Source organism: Ranitomeya variabilis, chromosome 4, assembly GCF_051348905.1.
Source record: "Ranitomeya variabilis isolate aRanVar5 chromosome 4, aRanVar5.hap1, whole genome shotgun sequence".
Taxonomy (NCBI): Eukaryota; Metazoa; Chordata; class Amphibia; order Anura; family Dendrobatidae; genus Ranitomeya; species Ranitomeya variabilis.
In genome coordinates, this window is record NC_135235.1 from 51,590,406 (window position 1) to 51,606,780 (window position 16,375).

The window sequence follows — 16,375 nt, forward strand, 5'->3', positions numbered from 1 at the left end:
CCGATTCATCTTGTAATGGGCTGTGAACTATTTCCCTTTCTAACCCTGGCACGGTATGTGTAAAGAGCTCCATGGAGTAAACTGTAGCGTCGCCTGCCGCATCCTTCACTTTTGCTTTGGGTTAAGGACACAAGGAAGCGACTTGTTCCTGACCGTGAGCAGCCACTGACGACTCGCTGCTTTTACATTTGGAACTTTCGGAAGAGGAGGCGAAAGAGCTAGAGGCTGAGTCAGCAAGGAAAGCCAAAACTTTTTCCTGCTGCTCCGGCTTTAAAAGCGGTTTTCCTACTCCCAGAAAAGGGAACCTTCGAGGCCTTGTGTATCCATACGATGATGCTGGCTCAACAACTTGAGCCTTAGGTGCTATTTTGCTTTTCCCACTACCACCAGATGCTCCACCACCACCACCACCATCATTACCAGCTGGCAATGACCGCCCACGGCCACGAGCTCTTCCACCAGACTTCCTCATTCTTGGGAAAATGTAACCAAACTAACAACCGTTAGATGGTACTGTAAAACAAGGTAGAAGGTGTATGTAAACTTGTTGTGAATTTAAATCTCCCTTTCTATATGTGTGGGAGACTGCTGCAAAATTCAGGCCCACTGTATTACACTACACAGTATAAGTGGCGGAAAGTGACTGGCAGATACACGCCAAACAGAACAGACGCAGATGCACTTAGTGGCAGTATAAAACTCCCTTTATATGTGTGGGAGACAGCAGAAAAAAATCAGGCCCACTATAGTACACTACACAGTTTGAGTGGCAGAAAGTGGCTGGCAGATATGCCACAAACAGAACTGACGCAGATATACTTTGTGGCAGTATAAATCTCCCTTTTTATGTGTGGGAGACAGCAGAAAAATTCAGGCCCACTCTATTACACTACACAGTTTGAGTGGCAGAAAGTGGCTGGCAGATATGCCACAAACAGGACTGACGCAGATGTACTTTGTGGCAATATAAATCTCCCTTTTTATGTGTGGGAGACAGCAGAAAAAATCAGGCCCACTGTATTACACTACACAGTTTCAGTGGCACACAGTGGCTGGCAGATATATTAAAAAAAAGGGGACTGTACTACAATAACAATCTCCCTACAATGATCTCAGTCAGGACAAGTATGGCAGCCAGCAATAAAAAGGACTGCTGCACACAAAAGTGTGGACAAATAAACAAGATAACTGTGCAGAAAGGAAAGAGCAGCAGGATTTTTGCTTTTAAAAAAGCAGTTGGTTTGCACAGCGGCATACACACAGCAACGCAGCTATCAGGGAGCCTTATAAGCTGCAGAGCTGATGCACAGAAATCTAGCCTCCACTGTCCCTGCAAAGAAAAGGTGGTGTTGGACAGTGGAAATCGCTACAGCACAAGCGGTTTGGGGGTTAATCTTTCCTCCCTAACAATATCCCTGATTCTGACGAAGCTGCAGCAACCTCTCCCTATGCTATGATCGGCAGAAGTAAGATGGCGGTCGGCATGCACGCCCCTTCATAGCCCCTGTGACGCCGCAGAAAGAAAGCCAATCACTGCCATGCCCTTCTCTAAGATGGTGGGGACCGAGACCTATGTCATCATGCTGCCCACACTCTGCGTGCACCTTCATTGGCTGAGAAATGGCGCTTAAAGCATCATACGGAACGGGGATCGGGTCGCGAAACCCGACTTTGCCAAAAGTCAGCGACTTTTGAAATTGTCCGATCCGTTTCGCTCAACCCCACTCTGGACCTGTTTTTTTCATGGCTGTGCTCTGTATATGACTTTATTAACTCCCCTCTCCCGCTTTCTGAACACAACCTTCTTTCCTTCTCTGTCAAGAACTTTCTCCCCTCTCAGGATGTCCCCATTTACTGCACATACAGAAATGTACAAGCCATCAATTATTTATGAATAATTTACAGTCATCTTTAGCTCCAATTTTCTCCTTTTCCTGTCCAGACATAGCATTGTCACACTATAATAATACATTGCAGAGAACCATGGATGAAGAAACACCTGCTCCACACAAAGCTACCTAGCATAGATGAAAGCAACTCTGGCACATGCTGCAAATATGGTTTCTCCAGAGTTGCTCAAGATGTGCCGAGCGTCAGTGGAAAAAATCACTTTCAGCAGAAGACTTCTTTCACTATAGATTCATGCTCAAAACTTATAACTCTGCTCTCCATATGGCCAAACAAATTTACTTCATCACCCTCATCACATGACTAGTTGACAATCCAACACGACTCTTTGAAACTTTACCCCTCCTCCTCTTGAGTCCTAATGTACAGATCCCCATCACTAACCTTACTAATCTAATGATCTGGCTACTTAGCTCTCGAAAAAAAATCAACCATATCCAGCAGGACATTTTTGCAAAATTCCCTCAGAGCCTTGATCCCCTTCCTTCCCATACCTCAAGCTAACTTTACACCTTAGAACCTGTTATGGAAGAAGAAGATACCGGGCTCCTCGCTTCTTTTCACCCTACAACCTGCACCAGTGATCCTATATCCTCATCTCCTACTGTCTCTTGCCTCAGCTGTCAATGCCCACCTAGCTAAAATATTTAACCCCTCTCTTTCTTCCAGTATCTTTCCCTCTTCATTCAAACACATGCCGTCATAACGCCTTTATTAAAAAAATCTTTCAACCAGACCTGTGATGCTAACTAAAGTCCTGTCTCTACTCTTCTTTTCATCTCTAAACTACTGGAATGCTTGGTCCAATCTTGTTTAATCCCCTATTTCTTGGATAAATCTTTTCTTGATCCTTTCCAATCTGGTTTCTGCTGTTTACACTCTACTGAAACTGCCCATACTAAAGTGTCTAACAATCTACTAATGGCTAAATCTAATGGTCACTACTCCCTGCTGATTCTCCTGGATCTCTCTGCTGCATTTAACACTGTGGATCACCAGCTACTCCTCTGTCGTGATCTCTGCAGGCAGAGATCATAGCAAGCCTATAGAGGGACAAGCTCTCGGAAGATGGAACTATACTGACCATGAACTAAGCCTGCCGCGCAACTAGAAATAGCCAGGTAGCATTTCCTATTTATCGCTAGATGCCCAGCTCTGGCCTAAGACCTAAATAGCTAGCAGAGGGAAATATAAGACCTGGCTCACCTCTAGAGAAATATTCCAAAGAAGACAGTAGCCCCCCACATATAATGACGGTGAGTTCAGATGAAACAACAAACGCAGCAGGAAAATAGTCTTAGCAAATTTGAGGTCCGCTTACTAGATAGCAGAAGACAGATAGTATACTTTCATGGTCAGCAGAAAAACACTAACAAAACACCATCCAGAGATTACCTTAAACTCTGGCATTAACTCATAACGCCAGAGTAGCAATCCCTGATCAACGAGAGCTTTCCAGACACAGTAACAAAACTTCAGCTGTGAACTGGAACAAATAGGCAAAACAAAACATGGACAAAAGTCCAACTTAACTAGTAGTTGTCTAGAAGCAGGAACAAGCACTGAGAGGCATCAGATAACATTGTTGACCGGCAAGAAACCACCAGAGAAATGAGCTTAAATAGCGACACCCACTACTGATGGAACCAGGTGAAACAGGAAAGAGGATGACAAGTCCAATTCCACAAGCGGCCACCGGGGGAGCCCAGAATCCAAATTCACAACAGTACCCCCCCCTCAAGGAGGGGGCACCGAACCCTCACCAGATCCACCAGGGCGACCAGGATGAGCCCTATGGAAGGCACGAACAAGATCAGAAGCATGAACATCAGATGCATTGACCCAAGAATTATCCTCCTGGCCGTAACCCTTCCAGTTGACCAGATACTGGAGTTTCCGTCTGGAAACACGAGAGTCCAAAATTTTCTCCACAACGTACTCCAACTCACCCTCAACCAACACCGGAGCAGGAGGCTCAACTGAAGGTACAACAGGTACCTCATACCTGCGCAATAACGACCGATGAAAAACGTTATGAATGGAAAAGGACGCAGGGAGGTCCAAACGGAAAGAAACAGGATTAAGAATCTCCAATATTCTATAAGGGCCGATGAACCGAGGTTTAAACTTAGGAGAAGAGACCCTCATAGGGACAAAACGAGAAGACAACCACACTAAATCTCCAACACAAAGCCGAGAACCAACACGACGATGACGGTTGGCAAAACGCTGAGTCTTCTCCTGGGACAACTTCAAATTGTCCATAACCTGCCCCCAGATGTGATGCAATCTCTCCACCACCGCATCCACTCCAGGACAATCCGAGGATTCCACCTGACCGGAGGAAAATCGAGGGTGAAACCCCGAATTACAGAAAAACGGGGACACCAAGGTGGAAGAACTGGCCCGATTATTGAGGGCGAACTCTGCCAATGGCAAAAAAGCAACCCAATCATCCTGGTCAGCAGAGACAAAACACCTCAGATATGTCTCAAGGGTCTGATTAGTCCGCTCGGTCTGGCCATTAGTCTGAGGGTGAAAAGCAGATGAAAAAGACAAATCTATGCCCATCCTAGCACAGAATGCCCGCCAAAATCTAGACACAAATTGGGTACCTCTGTCAGAAACAATATTCTCAGGAATACCGTGCAATCGGACAACATTCTGAAAAAACAGAGGAACCAACTCAGAAGAAGAAGGCAACTTGGGCAGAGGAACCAAATGGACCATTTTAGAGAAACGGTCACAGACCACCCAGATGACAGACATCTTCTGGGAAACAGGCAGATCTGAAATAAAATCCATCGAGATGTGTGTCCAAGGCCTCTTAGGAATAGGCAAGGGCAACAGCAGTCCGCTAGCCCGAGAACTACAAGACTTGGCCCGAGCACAAACGTCACATGACTGCACAAAGACTCGCACATCTCGTGACAGGGAAGGCCACCAGAAGGATCTTGCCACCAAATCCCTGGTACCAAAAATTCCGGGATGACCTGCCAATGCAGAAGAATGTACCTCAGAGATGACTCTGCTGGTCCAATCATCCGGAACAAACAGTCTATCAGGCGGACAACGATCCGGTCTATCCGCCTGAAACTCTTGCAAGGACCGCCGCAGATCAGGAGAAACGGCCGACAAAATTACTCCCTCCCTAAGGATACCTGTGGGTTCAGAATTACCAGGAGAGTCCGGGTCAAAACTCCTAGAAAGGGCATCTGCCTTAACATTCTTAGAACCCGGTAGGTATGACACCACAAAATTAAAGCGAGAAAAAAATAAAGACCAGCGCGCCTGTCTAGGATTCAGGCGTCTGGCAGTCTCAAGATAAATCAAATTTTTGTGGTCAGTCAATACCACCACCTGATGCCTAGCCCCCTCGAGCCAATGGCGCCACTCCTCAAACGCCCACTTCATGGCCAAAAGCTCCCGATTCCCAACATCATAATTCCGCTCTGCGGGCGAAAATTTGCGAGAAAAGAAGGCACAAGGCCTAATGACGGAGCAGTCGGAACCTTTCTGCGACAACACTGCCCCAGCTCCGATCTCCGAAGCGTCAACCTCAACCTGAAAAGGCAGATTCACATCAGGCTGACGCAACACAGGGGCAGAGGCAAAACGGCGCTTAAGCTCCTGAAAGGCCTCTACAGCATGAGGGGACCAATTAGCAACATCAGCGCCTTGTCTGGTCAAATCAGTCAGTGGTTTAACGACATCCGAAAAACCAGCAATAAATCGGCGGTAAAAGTTGGCAAAGCCCAAAAATCTCTGAAGACCCTTAAGAGAGGAGGGCTGAGTCCAGTCACAAATAGCTTGCACCTTGACGGGATCCATCTCAATGGAAGAGGGAGAAAAAATATACCCCAAAAAGGAAATTTTCTGGACCCCAAAAACGCACTTAGACCCCTTCACACATAAAGAATTAGACCGCAGAACCTGAAAAACTCTCTTGACCTGCTGGACATGAGAGTCCCAGTCATCAGAAAAAATCAGAATATCATCCAGATATATTATCATAAATTTATCCAGAAAATCGCGGAAAATATCATGCATAAAAGACTGGAAAACTGAAGGGGCATTAGAAAGACCAAAAGGCATGACCAAATACTCAAAGTGGCCCTCGGGCGTATTAAATGCGGTCTTCCACTCATCCCCCTGCCTGATCCGCACCAAATTATACGCCCCACGAAGATCAATTTTAGAGAACCACTTAGCACCCTCTATACGAGCAAACAAATCAGTAAGCAATGGCAATGGGTATTGATACTTAACAGTGATCTTATTCAGAAGCCGATAATCAATACATGGTCTCAAAGAGCCGTCTTTTTTTGAGACAAAGAAAAACCCAGCTCCCAAGGGAGAAGAAGATGGACGAATATGTCCCTTTTCCAAAGACTCCTTTATATATTCCCGCATAGCAGCATGTTCCGGCACAGACAAATTAAACAAACGACCCTTTGGATATTTACAACCCGGTATCAAATCTATGGCACAATCGCACTCACGGTGCGGAGGTAACGACCCAAGCTTGGGTTCGTCAAAGACGTCTTGATAATCAGAGAGGAACTCAGGGACTTCAGAGGGAATGGACGACGAAATAGAAACCAAAGGTACGTCCCCATGAATACCCTTACATCCCCAGCTCAACACAGACATTGCTCTCCAGTCCAAGACTGGGTTGTGAGACTGCAACCATGGCAATCCCAGTACCAAATCGTCATGTAAATTATACAGCACCAGGAAACGAATAATCTCCTGGTGATCCGGATTGATACGCATGGTTACTTGTGTCCAGTATTGTGGTTTATTATTAGCCAATGGGGTGGAGTCAATCCCCTTCAGAGGAATAAGAGTCTCCAAAGGCTCTAAATCAAAACCACAACGATTGGCAAAGGACCAATCCATAAGACTCAGAGCGGCGCCAGAGTCAACATAGGCGTCCGTGGCAATGGATGACAAAGAGCAAATCAGGGTTACAGACAAAATAAACTTAGACTGAATGGTGCCAATGGAAACAGACTTATCAAGCTTCTTTGTACGCCTAGAGCATGCTGATATAACATGAGTAGAATCCCCACAATAGAAACACAATCCATTCTTCCGTCTAAAATTCTGTCGCTCGCTCCTGGACAGAATTCTATCACACTGCATACTTTCTGGCGTCTTTTCCATAGACACCGCCAGATGGTGCACCGGTTTGCGCTCCCGCAGACGCCTATCAATCTGAATAGCCATTGTCATGGACTCATTCAGACCTGCAGGCAAAGGGAACCCCACCATAACATCCTTAACGGCATCAGAGAGACCTTCTCTGAAAGTTGCCGCCAAGGCGCACTCATTCCACTGAGTAAGCACAGACCATTTACGGAATTTTTGGCAGAAAACTTCAGCTTCGTCTTGCCCCTGAGATAGTGCCATCAAAGTTTTTTCTGCCTGAAGTTCCAAATGAGGTTCCTCATAAAGCAAGCCCAAGGCCAGAAAAAACGCATCCACATCGCGTAACGCAGGATCCCCTGCTGGCAATGAGAAGGCCCAATCTTGAGGGTCACTCCTGAGCAAGGAAATCACAATCCTAACCTGCTGAGCAGGGTCTCCAGCTGAACGAGACTTCAGGGACAAATAAAGCTTACAATTATTTCGGAAATTCTGGAAGCTAGCTCTATTCCCTGTGAAGAACTCCGGCAAAGGAATTCTCGGCTCAGATACCGGAGCATGTACCACAAAATCTTGTAAATTTTGTACTTTCGTGATGAGATTATTCAAACCCGCAGTTACACTCTGGAGATCCATTATTGTCAGGTGCACACAGAGCATACAGAGATTAGGAGGAGAGAGAGAAAAAAGACTGCAGCAAGGCAGACTGGAGGAAAAAAAAAAAAAAAAAAAAAAAATTCCAGCAGACTTCTTATAACTCTCCTTTCTCAACCTGGGTCTTTAACACTTTATGGGCCGGTCAAACTGTCGTGATCTCTGCAGGCAGAGATCATAGCAAGCCTATAGAGGGACAAGCTCTCGGAAGATGGAACTATACTGACCATGAACTAAGCCTGCCGCGCAACTAGAAATAGCCAGGTAGCATTTCCTATTTATCGCTAGATGCCCAGCTCTGGCCTAAGACCTAAATAGCTAGCAGAGGGAAATATAAGACCTGGCTCACCTCTAGAGAAATATTCCAAAGAAGACAGTAGCCCCCCACATATAATGACGGTGAGTTCAGATGAAACAACAAACGCAGCAGGAAAATAGTCTTAGCAAATTTGAGGTCCGCTTACTAGATAGCAGAAGACAGATAGTATACTTTCATGGTCAGCAGAAAAACACTAACAAAACACCATCCAGAGATTACCTTAAACTCTGGCATTAACTCATAACGCCAGAGTAGCAATCCCTGATCAACGAGAGCTTTCCAGACACAGTAACAAAACTTCAGCTGTGAACTGGAACAAATAGGCAAAACAAAACATGGACAAAAGTCCAACTTAACTAGTAGTTGTCTAGAAGCAGGAACAAGCACTGAGAGGCATCAGATAACATTGTTGACCGGCAAGAAACCACCAGAGAAATGAGCTTAAATAGCGACACCCACTACTGATGGAACCAGGTGAAACAGGAAAGAGGATGACAAGTCCAATTCCACAAGCGGCCACCGGGGGAGCCCAGAATCCAAATTCACAACACTCCTCACTATGCCCCACTCTATAGGCTTCAAAGACACTGTTCTCTTTTGGTTCTCCTCCTATCTCTCTGATCACTCCTTCACTGTACCTTTTGCCAGATAATCTTCCTCTCCTCTTTGCCTGGTTGTCAGGGTTCCTCAAGGCTCATTCCTAGGTCCTCTACTCGTCTCTCTATACACAGCCACTATTGGAAAAACCATCAGCAGCTTTGGTTTCCAGCACTATCTTTATGTCTCTAATACCTACTCTTTCCTCTATCTGAAACTGAATCTCTCCAAAACTGAACTTCTTGTGTTCACCCCTCCCTCTACTAACCTACCTATACCCAATATTGCAATTGCCATCTGTGGTTTAAACTCTTACTGTTGCTCATAATTCTTTTCCTCTGGACTACTGCATCTCTCCATTAAACTGTCTCTCTCTAACCAAACTTTCTTCTCTCCAATCTATCCTGAATACAACAGCCATGGGTCGTATTTATGTCCAGCCGCAACACTGATGCCTCCACATTGTGCCAGTCATTGCACTGGTTGCCTATTCACTACATAATACAATACAAATGTATCTCTCTGATGTAGATTTGCTCGTGCACCATCACAGGCTCTGTTTTCCTGAAGACTGCTGGGATATCAATCTGAGCAAGAGCCACCGGCAGCTAGGACACAGTTGGCACAAATTTTAAAACAGGTGGAGGAGCCGGGGAAGAGCTGAAGACCCAACCCACAGTCCCACCTCATTGTATTGCCCAAATGTACTGCAAGCCTAGGAAAGACAAACTTCTAATGATGAGCAAACAAAGCAGATTTCTTCACTGAGTGTATCTATTGAATCTGTGTAACAGTGCCATTATGTCCATACCTTTATTTTAACATTCATAGTCCTTTTAACAGGTTTTCTATAACTAATATACAGAGTGGGAAATAAGTATTTGATCCCTTGCTAATTTTGTAAGTTTGCCCACTGACAAAGACATGAACAGTCTATAATTTTAAGGGTAGGTTCATTTTAACATTAAGGATAGAATATCAAAAATCCAGAAAATCACATAGTATAATTTATATAAATGTATTTGCATTTTGCAGTGAGAAATAAGTACTTGATCCCTCTGGCAAACAAGATTTAATACTTGATGGAAAAACCATTCTTGGCAAGCACAGCAGTCAGACGTTTTTTGTAGTTGATGAGGTTTGTGCACATATCAGGAGGAATTTTGGTCCACTCCTCTTTGCAGATCATCTCTAAATCATTAAGATTTTGAGGCTGTCGCTTGGCAGCTCGGAGCTTCAACTCCCTCCATAAGTTTTCTATGGGATTAAGGTCTGGAGAGTGGCTAGGCCACTCCATGACCTTAATGCTTGTTTTTGAGACACTTCTTTGTTGCTTTGACTGTATGTTTTGGGTTATTGTCTTGCTGGAAGACCCAACCATGACCCATTTTTAATGTCCTGGTGGAGGGAAGGAGGTTGTCACTCAGTATGTTACGGTACATGGCTCCATCCATTTTCTCATTGATGCAGTGAAGTAGTCCTGTGCCCTTAGCAGAGAAACACCCCCAAAATATGTTTCAACCTCCATGCTTGACAGTGGGAACGGTGTTCTTTGGGTCATAGGCAGCATTTCTCTTCCTCCAAACACAGCAAGTTGAGTTAATGCCAAATACCCCAATTGTTGTCTCATCTGACCACAGCATGTTCTCCCAATCACTCACAGAATCATCCAGGTGTTCATTGGCAAACTTCCGATGGGCCTGCACATGTGTCTTCTTGAGCTAGGGGACCTTGCGCACACTGCAGGACCTTTACAGCGCAATGTGCTACCAATGGTTTTCTTGATGACTGTGGTCCCAGCTGCCTTAAGATCATTAACAAGTTCTCCTAGTGTAGTTTTAGGCTGATCTCTCACCTTCCTCATGAACAAGGATACCCCACGAGGTGAGATTTTTCCTGGTGCCCCAGATCGATGTCAATTGACAGTCATTCTGTATTTCTTCCATTTTCTTACTATTGCACCAACAGTTGTCTCCTTTTCACCCAGCATCTTACTTATGGTTTTGTAGCCCATTCCAGCTTAGTGCTGGTCTTTGATCTTGTCCCTGACATCCTTATAAAGCTTTTTGGTCTTGCCCATGTTGTAGAGGTTAGAGTCTGACAGATTAATTGAGTCTGCAGACAGGAGTCGCTGATAAAGGTGACTATGTAAGACAGCTGTCTTTAATGCAGGTAACAAGTTGATTAGGAGCGACTAACTGGTCTGTAGGAGCCAGAACTCTTAATGGTTGGTAGGGGATCAAATACTTATTTCTCACTGCAAAATGCAAATAAATTTATATCATTTATACAATGCAATTTTCTGGATTTTATTTTTGATATTCTATCTCTCAATGTTAAAATTAACCTACCCTTAAAATTATAGACTGTTCATGTCTTTGTCAGTGGGCAAACTTACAAAATCAGCAAGAGGTCAAATACTTATTTCCCCCACTGTATAAGCAAGAGTAACCTCTTGAATACCTTTTTTTCAAAGCTATATCTAAGCTTATTTTCATTATAGACAAAGGTTCCATTTCCTACCTCAGCTCTATGTCTATTTTCTCTGGCTAAGTTTAACTAGTTTGTTTGAGCCCAATAGTTGACTCCCCTAACTATTCCCCTGCCTTTTGTGATAGAAGTACAGCAATCATGAGAACACTATATTTCTTACTCACATTATTATTATTATTATTATTATTATTATTATTTATTGTTATAGCGCCATTTATTCCTTGGTGCTTTACATGTGAGGAGGGGTATACATAATAAAAACAAGTACAATAATCTTAAACAATACAAGTCATAACTGGTACAGGAGGAGAGAGGACCCTGCCCGCGAAGGCTCACAATCTACAAGGGATGGGTGAGAATACAGTAGGTGAGGATAGAGCTGGTCATGCAGCGGTTTGGTCGATCGGTGGTTACTGCAGGTTGTAGGCTTGTCGGAAGAGGTGCGTCTTCAGGCTCTTTTTGAAGGTTTCGATGGTAGCCGAGAGTCTGATGTGTTGTGGTAGAGGGTTCCAGAGTAGGGGTGATACGCGAGAGAAATCTTGTATACGATTGTGGGAAGCGGAGATAAGAGGGGAGTAGAGAAGGAGATCATGTGAGGATCAGAGGTTGCGTGTAGGTACGTACCGGGAGATGAGGTCACAGATGTATGGAGGAGACAGGTTGTGGATGGCTTTGTACGTCACGGTTAGGGTTTTGTACTGGAGTCTCTGGGCAATGGGGAGCCAGTGAAGGGATTGACAGAGGGGAGAGGCCGGGGAATAGCGGGGGGACAGGTGGATCAGTCGGGCAGCAGAGTTTAGAATAGATTGGAGGGGTGCGAGAGTGTTCGAGGGGAGGCCACAGAGCTGGAGGTTGCAGTAGTCAGGGCGAGAGATGATGAGGGCATGGACTATGGTTTTGTTACTTGCATGTTACATGTTACATGTTACTTGCTTTCTATGTTTTCACAGCTTGTAGACAAAAATGGAATTTTCTCTTTTAATGAACATGAAGTAAACATTAAAGACCAAGAAAAAAGCCAAAGTAAGTAAAATGATTTCCTTCCAACATCAAAAAAATAAAGAGAACTTGAAAAATGGATCCTGCTTAATTCCTGGAGGCAGAAGAGACACTAATTCTTCTGGAGTATAAACATTTTCTGCAAACCAAATGTTCCCATCCATCTAAGACAGCAAAATTAATAATCATGTTTTTGCCTCCATTTTATTAATTCTGTCACTATCTTATGTACAGTTGTAATTAAAAACTATTCAGCTGTCATTACAAATAGGTTTATTACCAAAATGTACACATTTTCTGATGTTTGCAGTTAACTAATCAAACAGGAACACTAAATACTACAACAAACTAATATAACAAGTGGTTTCTGCAAATTCAACACAAAATGCCACTTTTAATGATTGTTTTAGTTTCAGAATTATACAACCCATTCATGACAGGAGTCTTTAATAATCTGTATAGCCTCTTTTGCCAGTGTCTGGCTGCTTTCCTGATGAATCTTAGTCCATTCCTCATGTGCAATGGCCTACAGTTCACTGATTTTCAAAGGTTTCCATGCTGTAAATGCCTTGTTTAAATCCCACCAAAGATTTTTTTAGAGTGATTCAAGTCAAGTGACTGTGATAGCTCACACTGACTAATGACCCTAAAAAAATGACATGGGGTCCCCTCTGTTTTTTATAACGAGCAAAGACTAAGCAGACAGCAGCGGGCTGATATTAATATCCTAGGAAGGTCCATGGATATTGGCCTCTTCGCAGCCTACAAATACCAGCCCTCAGGCATCCCAGAAATGGTGCACAGCGATAACCCAGCTGCTGTGACGAGCGGTGATGTCCGTAATGTTACTATAGTTCACAGCTGCTGGGTCTTACACTGCGCAGCGCGAGAGCCGGAATGATGAGCTGTAACGTCACAGATCATCATTCCAGCTCTCGTGCTGCCCTATGTGTGACCCGTCAGCTGTCCACTGAGGATGGATGTGGATTATTTTTTTTTATAAATGGGTAAAGGAGGAAAATTGTTGGGCAGTCACTCTCCACTACTAATCCCAGATCTTGAAGTCAGCAGCAGAGGCTGACATCGACCCCACAAACCCATTACCCTGATTTTCAACCCATCAGAGCAGTCGGGAAGAGCCTAGGCAAAGAACTAAAATTTGTGCATCTAATGGATGGACCAATTATGGGGCGACTGTGGGCTAGTATTTTTAGGCTGAAAAACACTGCATAACCATGGACCTAAGCAGCCTATAAATATCAGCCCACACCTGTCTGCTTTACCTTTGCTGGTTATCAAAAATGGGAGGACCCCACATCATTTTTTTAGGGTCCCCCCAATTTTTGATAACCAGCAAAGGCAACCCAGACAGCTGTGGGCTGATGTTAATAGGCTGGGAAGGTCCATGGTTATCTGGGCAATCCCAGCCTGATAATATAAGCCTGCAGCTGTATGCTTTCCCTAAGCTGATTATGAAAAATAAGAGGGACCCTACATAATTTTTTTTAAATGTATTTATTTATTAATTGAATAGGTGAAATAAGGCTAAATTCACTTTATTGCCACATGAAAGGCATTAAAGGGTGTTAGTTTAGTATATGTAGGGGGCTTGTGACAATAAATTGCAACATTGCATTTATCTATTCTATCTGTTCTATCTCTCTATTCTGAAGGTTCAGGCTGTGAATTTACTGTAGTTGGCTGATGAAATGTTAGGTTTACTTTGAGATGTGTGGGTAAAAATCACACTGCACACGCATGGTCCATGTGCTGTGTGATTTTTTTTCTCGCACCCATTAACTTGCATTGGCGAGTGCAATCCGATTCTCGCATCAACTAGCAGCATGCTGTAATTTTTTTCTCTGTCTGATCTTAGCTGAGAGAAAACTCACAGATGAGCGCTGATTTAATAATCTTGGTCAGAGTGTAATGTGATGATTTCTCCTATTACACTCTTCCGTATTATGCGACCTTTATTATTATACTTTTTATATTAAGATGCTGAATATTTCTGAGGCTGCAGTAATCAGAAAAAGTGGCATTTTCCATTGAATTTTGGAAAAACACTTATTGTATTAGTTTTGTCAGCTATTTAAATTGTTCTTATTCAGTTGATTTATTGCAAACAGCAGAAAGTTTGTAAATGTTGCTAATAAACCAAATTTGGAGGGAGAGGTTGAATAATTTTGATTGCAACATAAACCCTGATCCTGATTATAAACATGAGAGAAATTAAAATCCTTTATAATTTTTCCTTACATGGATTGGCCAAGCATTCATGTCTGTTTCAAGAGGGTCATGGGGATAAGTAACTGACATTTATAGAATCCCTTGTAGACGATTGATTGCCCAACTGATTTATTTTCATTTTTACATTCTTAGAGCTGCATGGTTCATTCTCTCTCACTTTCCACGTGGGAAATTTCTTCCCTATACTCGAATTTCTGATTTTCTCCATTCTGCCCAATGGAGAGACTGTTGCTAGATCTACTTCTTTCTATGTTTCGCCGTGTATAGAAAATAAGGTAAGAAGCTTAACTGAACAGATTACCTGCTTTCCGGACATGGACAAATCAGAATACTAGGTCATAGCAGGATAAGGCACAATGTTATCGGAGTAGATATTTCAGGAAAATCGCAAAAAGAAAAATGAACCAGAAGGGTCAATATTTATTTGCACATATTTTCGTTTAATGGTCAGAATTAAAGAGTACTTTTCACCAAATTTGTCATGTTGAATTAGACATATTATGTAATAGTGGCTCCAGAGAGGAATAAAATATATACAGTACAGACCAAAAGTTTGGACACACCTTCTCATTCAAAGATTTTTCTGTATTTTCACCCCTTCTTGGTCAAATAGCCCTTACACAGCCTGGAGGTGTGTTTGGGGTCATTGTCCTGTTGAAAAATAAATGATGGTCCAACTAAACACAAACCGGATGGAATAGCATGCCGCTACAAGATGCTGTGGTAGCCATGCTGGTTCAGTATGCCTTCAATTTTGAATAAATCCCCAACAGTATCACCAGCAAAGCACCCCCACACCATCACACCTCCTCCTCCATGCTTCACGGTGGGAACCAGGCATGTAGAGTCCATCCGTTCACCTTTTCTGCATCGCACAAAGACACGGTGGTTGGAACCAAAGATCTCAAATTTGGACTCATCAGACCAAAGCACAGATTTCCACTGGTCTAATGTCCATTCCATGTTTTCTTTAGCTCAAACAAGTCCCTTCTGCTTGTTGCCTGTCCTTAGCAGTGGTTTCCTAGCAGCTATTTTACCATGAAGGCCTGCTGCACAAAGTCTCCTCTTAACAGTTGTTGTAGAGATGTGTCTACTGCAAGAAATCTGTGTGGCATTGACCTGGTCTCTAATCTGAGCTGCTGTTAACCTGCAATTTCTGAGGCTGGTGACTCAGATAAACTTATCCTCAGCAGCAGAGGTGACTCTTGGTCTTCCTTTCCTGGGGCGGTCCTCATGTGAGCCAGTTTCTTTGTAGCGCTTGATGGTTTTTGTAACTGCACTTCAGGACACTTTCAAAGTTTTCCCAATTTTTCAGACTGACTGACCTTCATTTCTTAAAGTAATGATGGCAACTAGTTTTTCTTTACTTAGCTGCTTTTTTCTTACCATAATACAAATTCTAACAGTTTATTCAGTAGGACTATCAGCTGTGTATCCACCAGACTTCTGCACAACACAACTGATGGTCCCAACCCCATTTATAAGGCAAGAAATCCCATTTATTAAACCTGACAGGGCACACCTGTGAATTGAAAACCATTCCCGCTGACTACCTCTTGAAGCTCATCAAGAGAATGCCAAGAGTGTGCAAAGCAGTCATCAAGCAAAAGGTGGCTACTTTGAAGAACCTAGAATATAAGACATATTTTCAGTTGTTTCACACTTTTTTGTTAAGTATATAATTCCACATGTGTTAATTCATAGTTTTGATGCCTTCAGTGTGAATTTACAATTTTCATAGTCATGAAAATAGAGAAAAATCTTTAAATGAGAAGGTGTGTCCAAACTTTTGGTCTGTATTGTATATAATTTTTTTTTGTTTCATCTTTCTGTAGCAGTGATATTTGCAATCAAATATTTGGCACCTAGTAAGTTAACTTTAATGGAGTTCAAGTGGGTGTTATCATACAGTTTTCACTAGGGGGTGAACTTCTGTCTCTTGTATGTAAATGAAGTAGGACCTGTGATCATGTCATCGGGTCACATGACCAAAGTTCACTGGTC

General features: G+C 43.2%; 1 protein-coding gene across 1 annotated transcript in view; it reads left to right on the top strand.

Annotated features, from left to right (window-relative positions):
* Positions 1–16,375, top strand: part of LOC143769710 (alpha-2-macroglobulin-like protein 1) — a 321,408-nt gene that overhangs the window by 160,725 nt on the left and 144,308 nt on the right. Inside the window, exons 13-14 of the mRNA XM_077258496.1 lie at positions 12,073–12,145; positions 14,504–14,646. Of these exons, the coding sequence (XP_077114611.1) occupies positions 12,073–12,145; positions 14,504–14,646 (216 nt within the window). The remainder of the gene's footprint in view (positions 1–12,072; positions 12,146–14,503; positions 14,647–16,375) is intronic.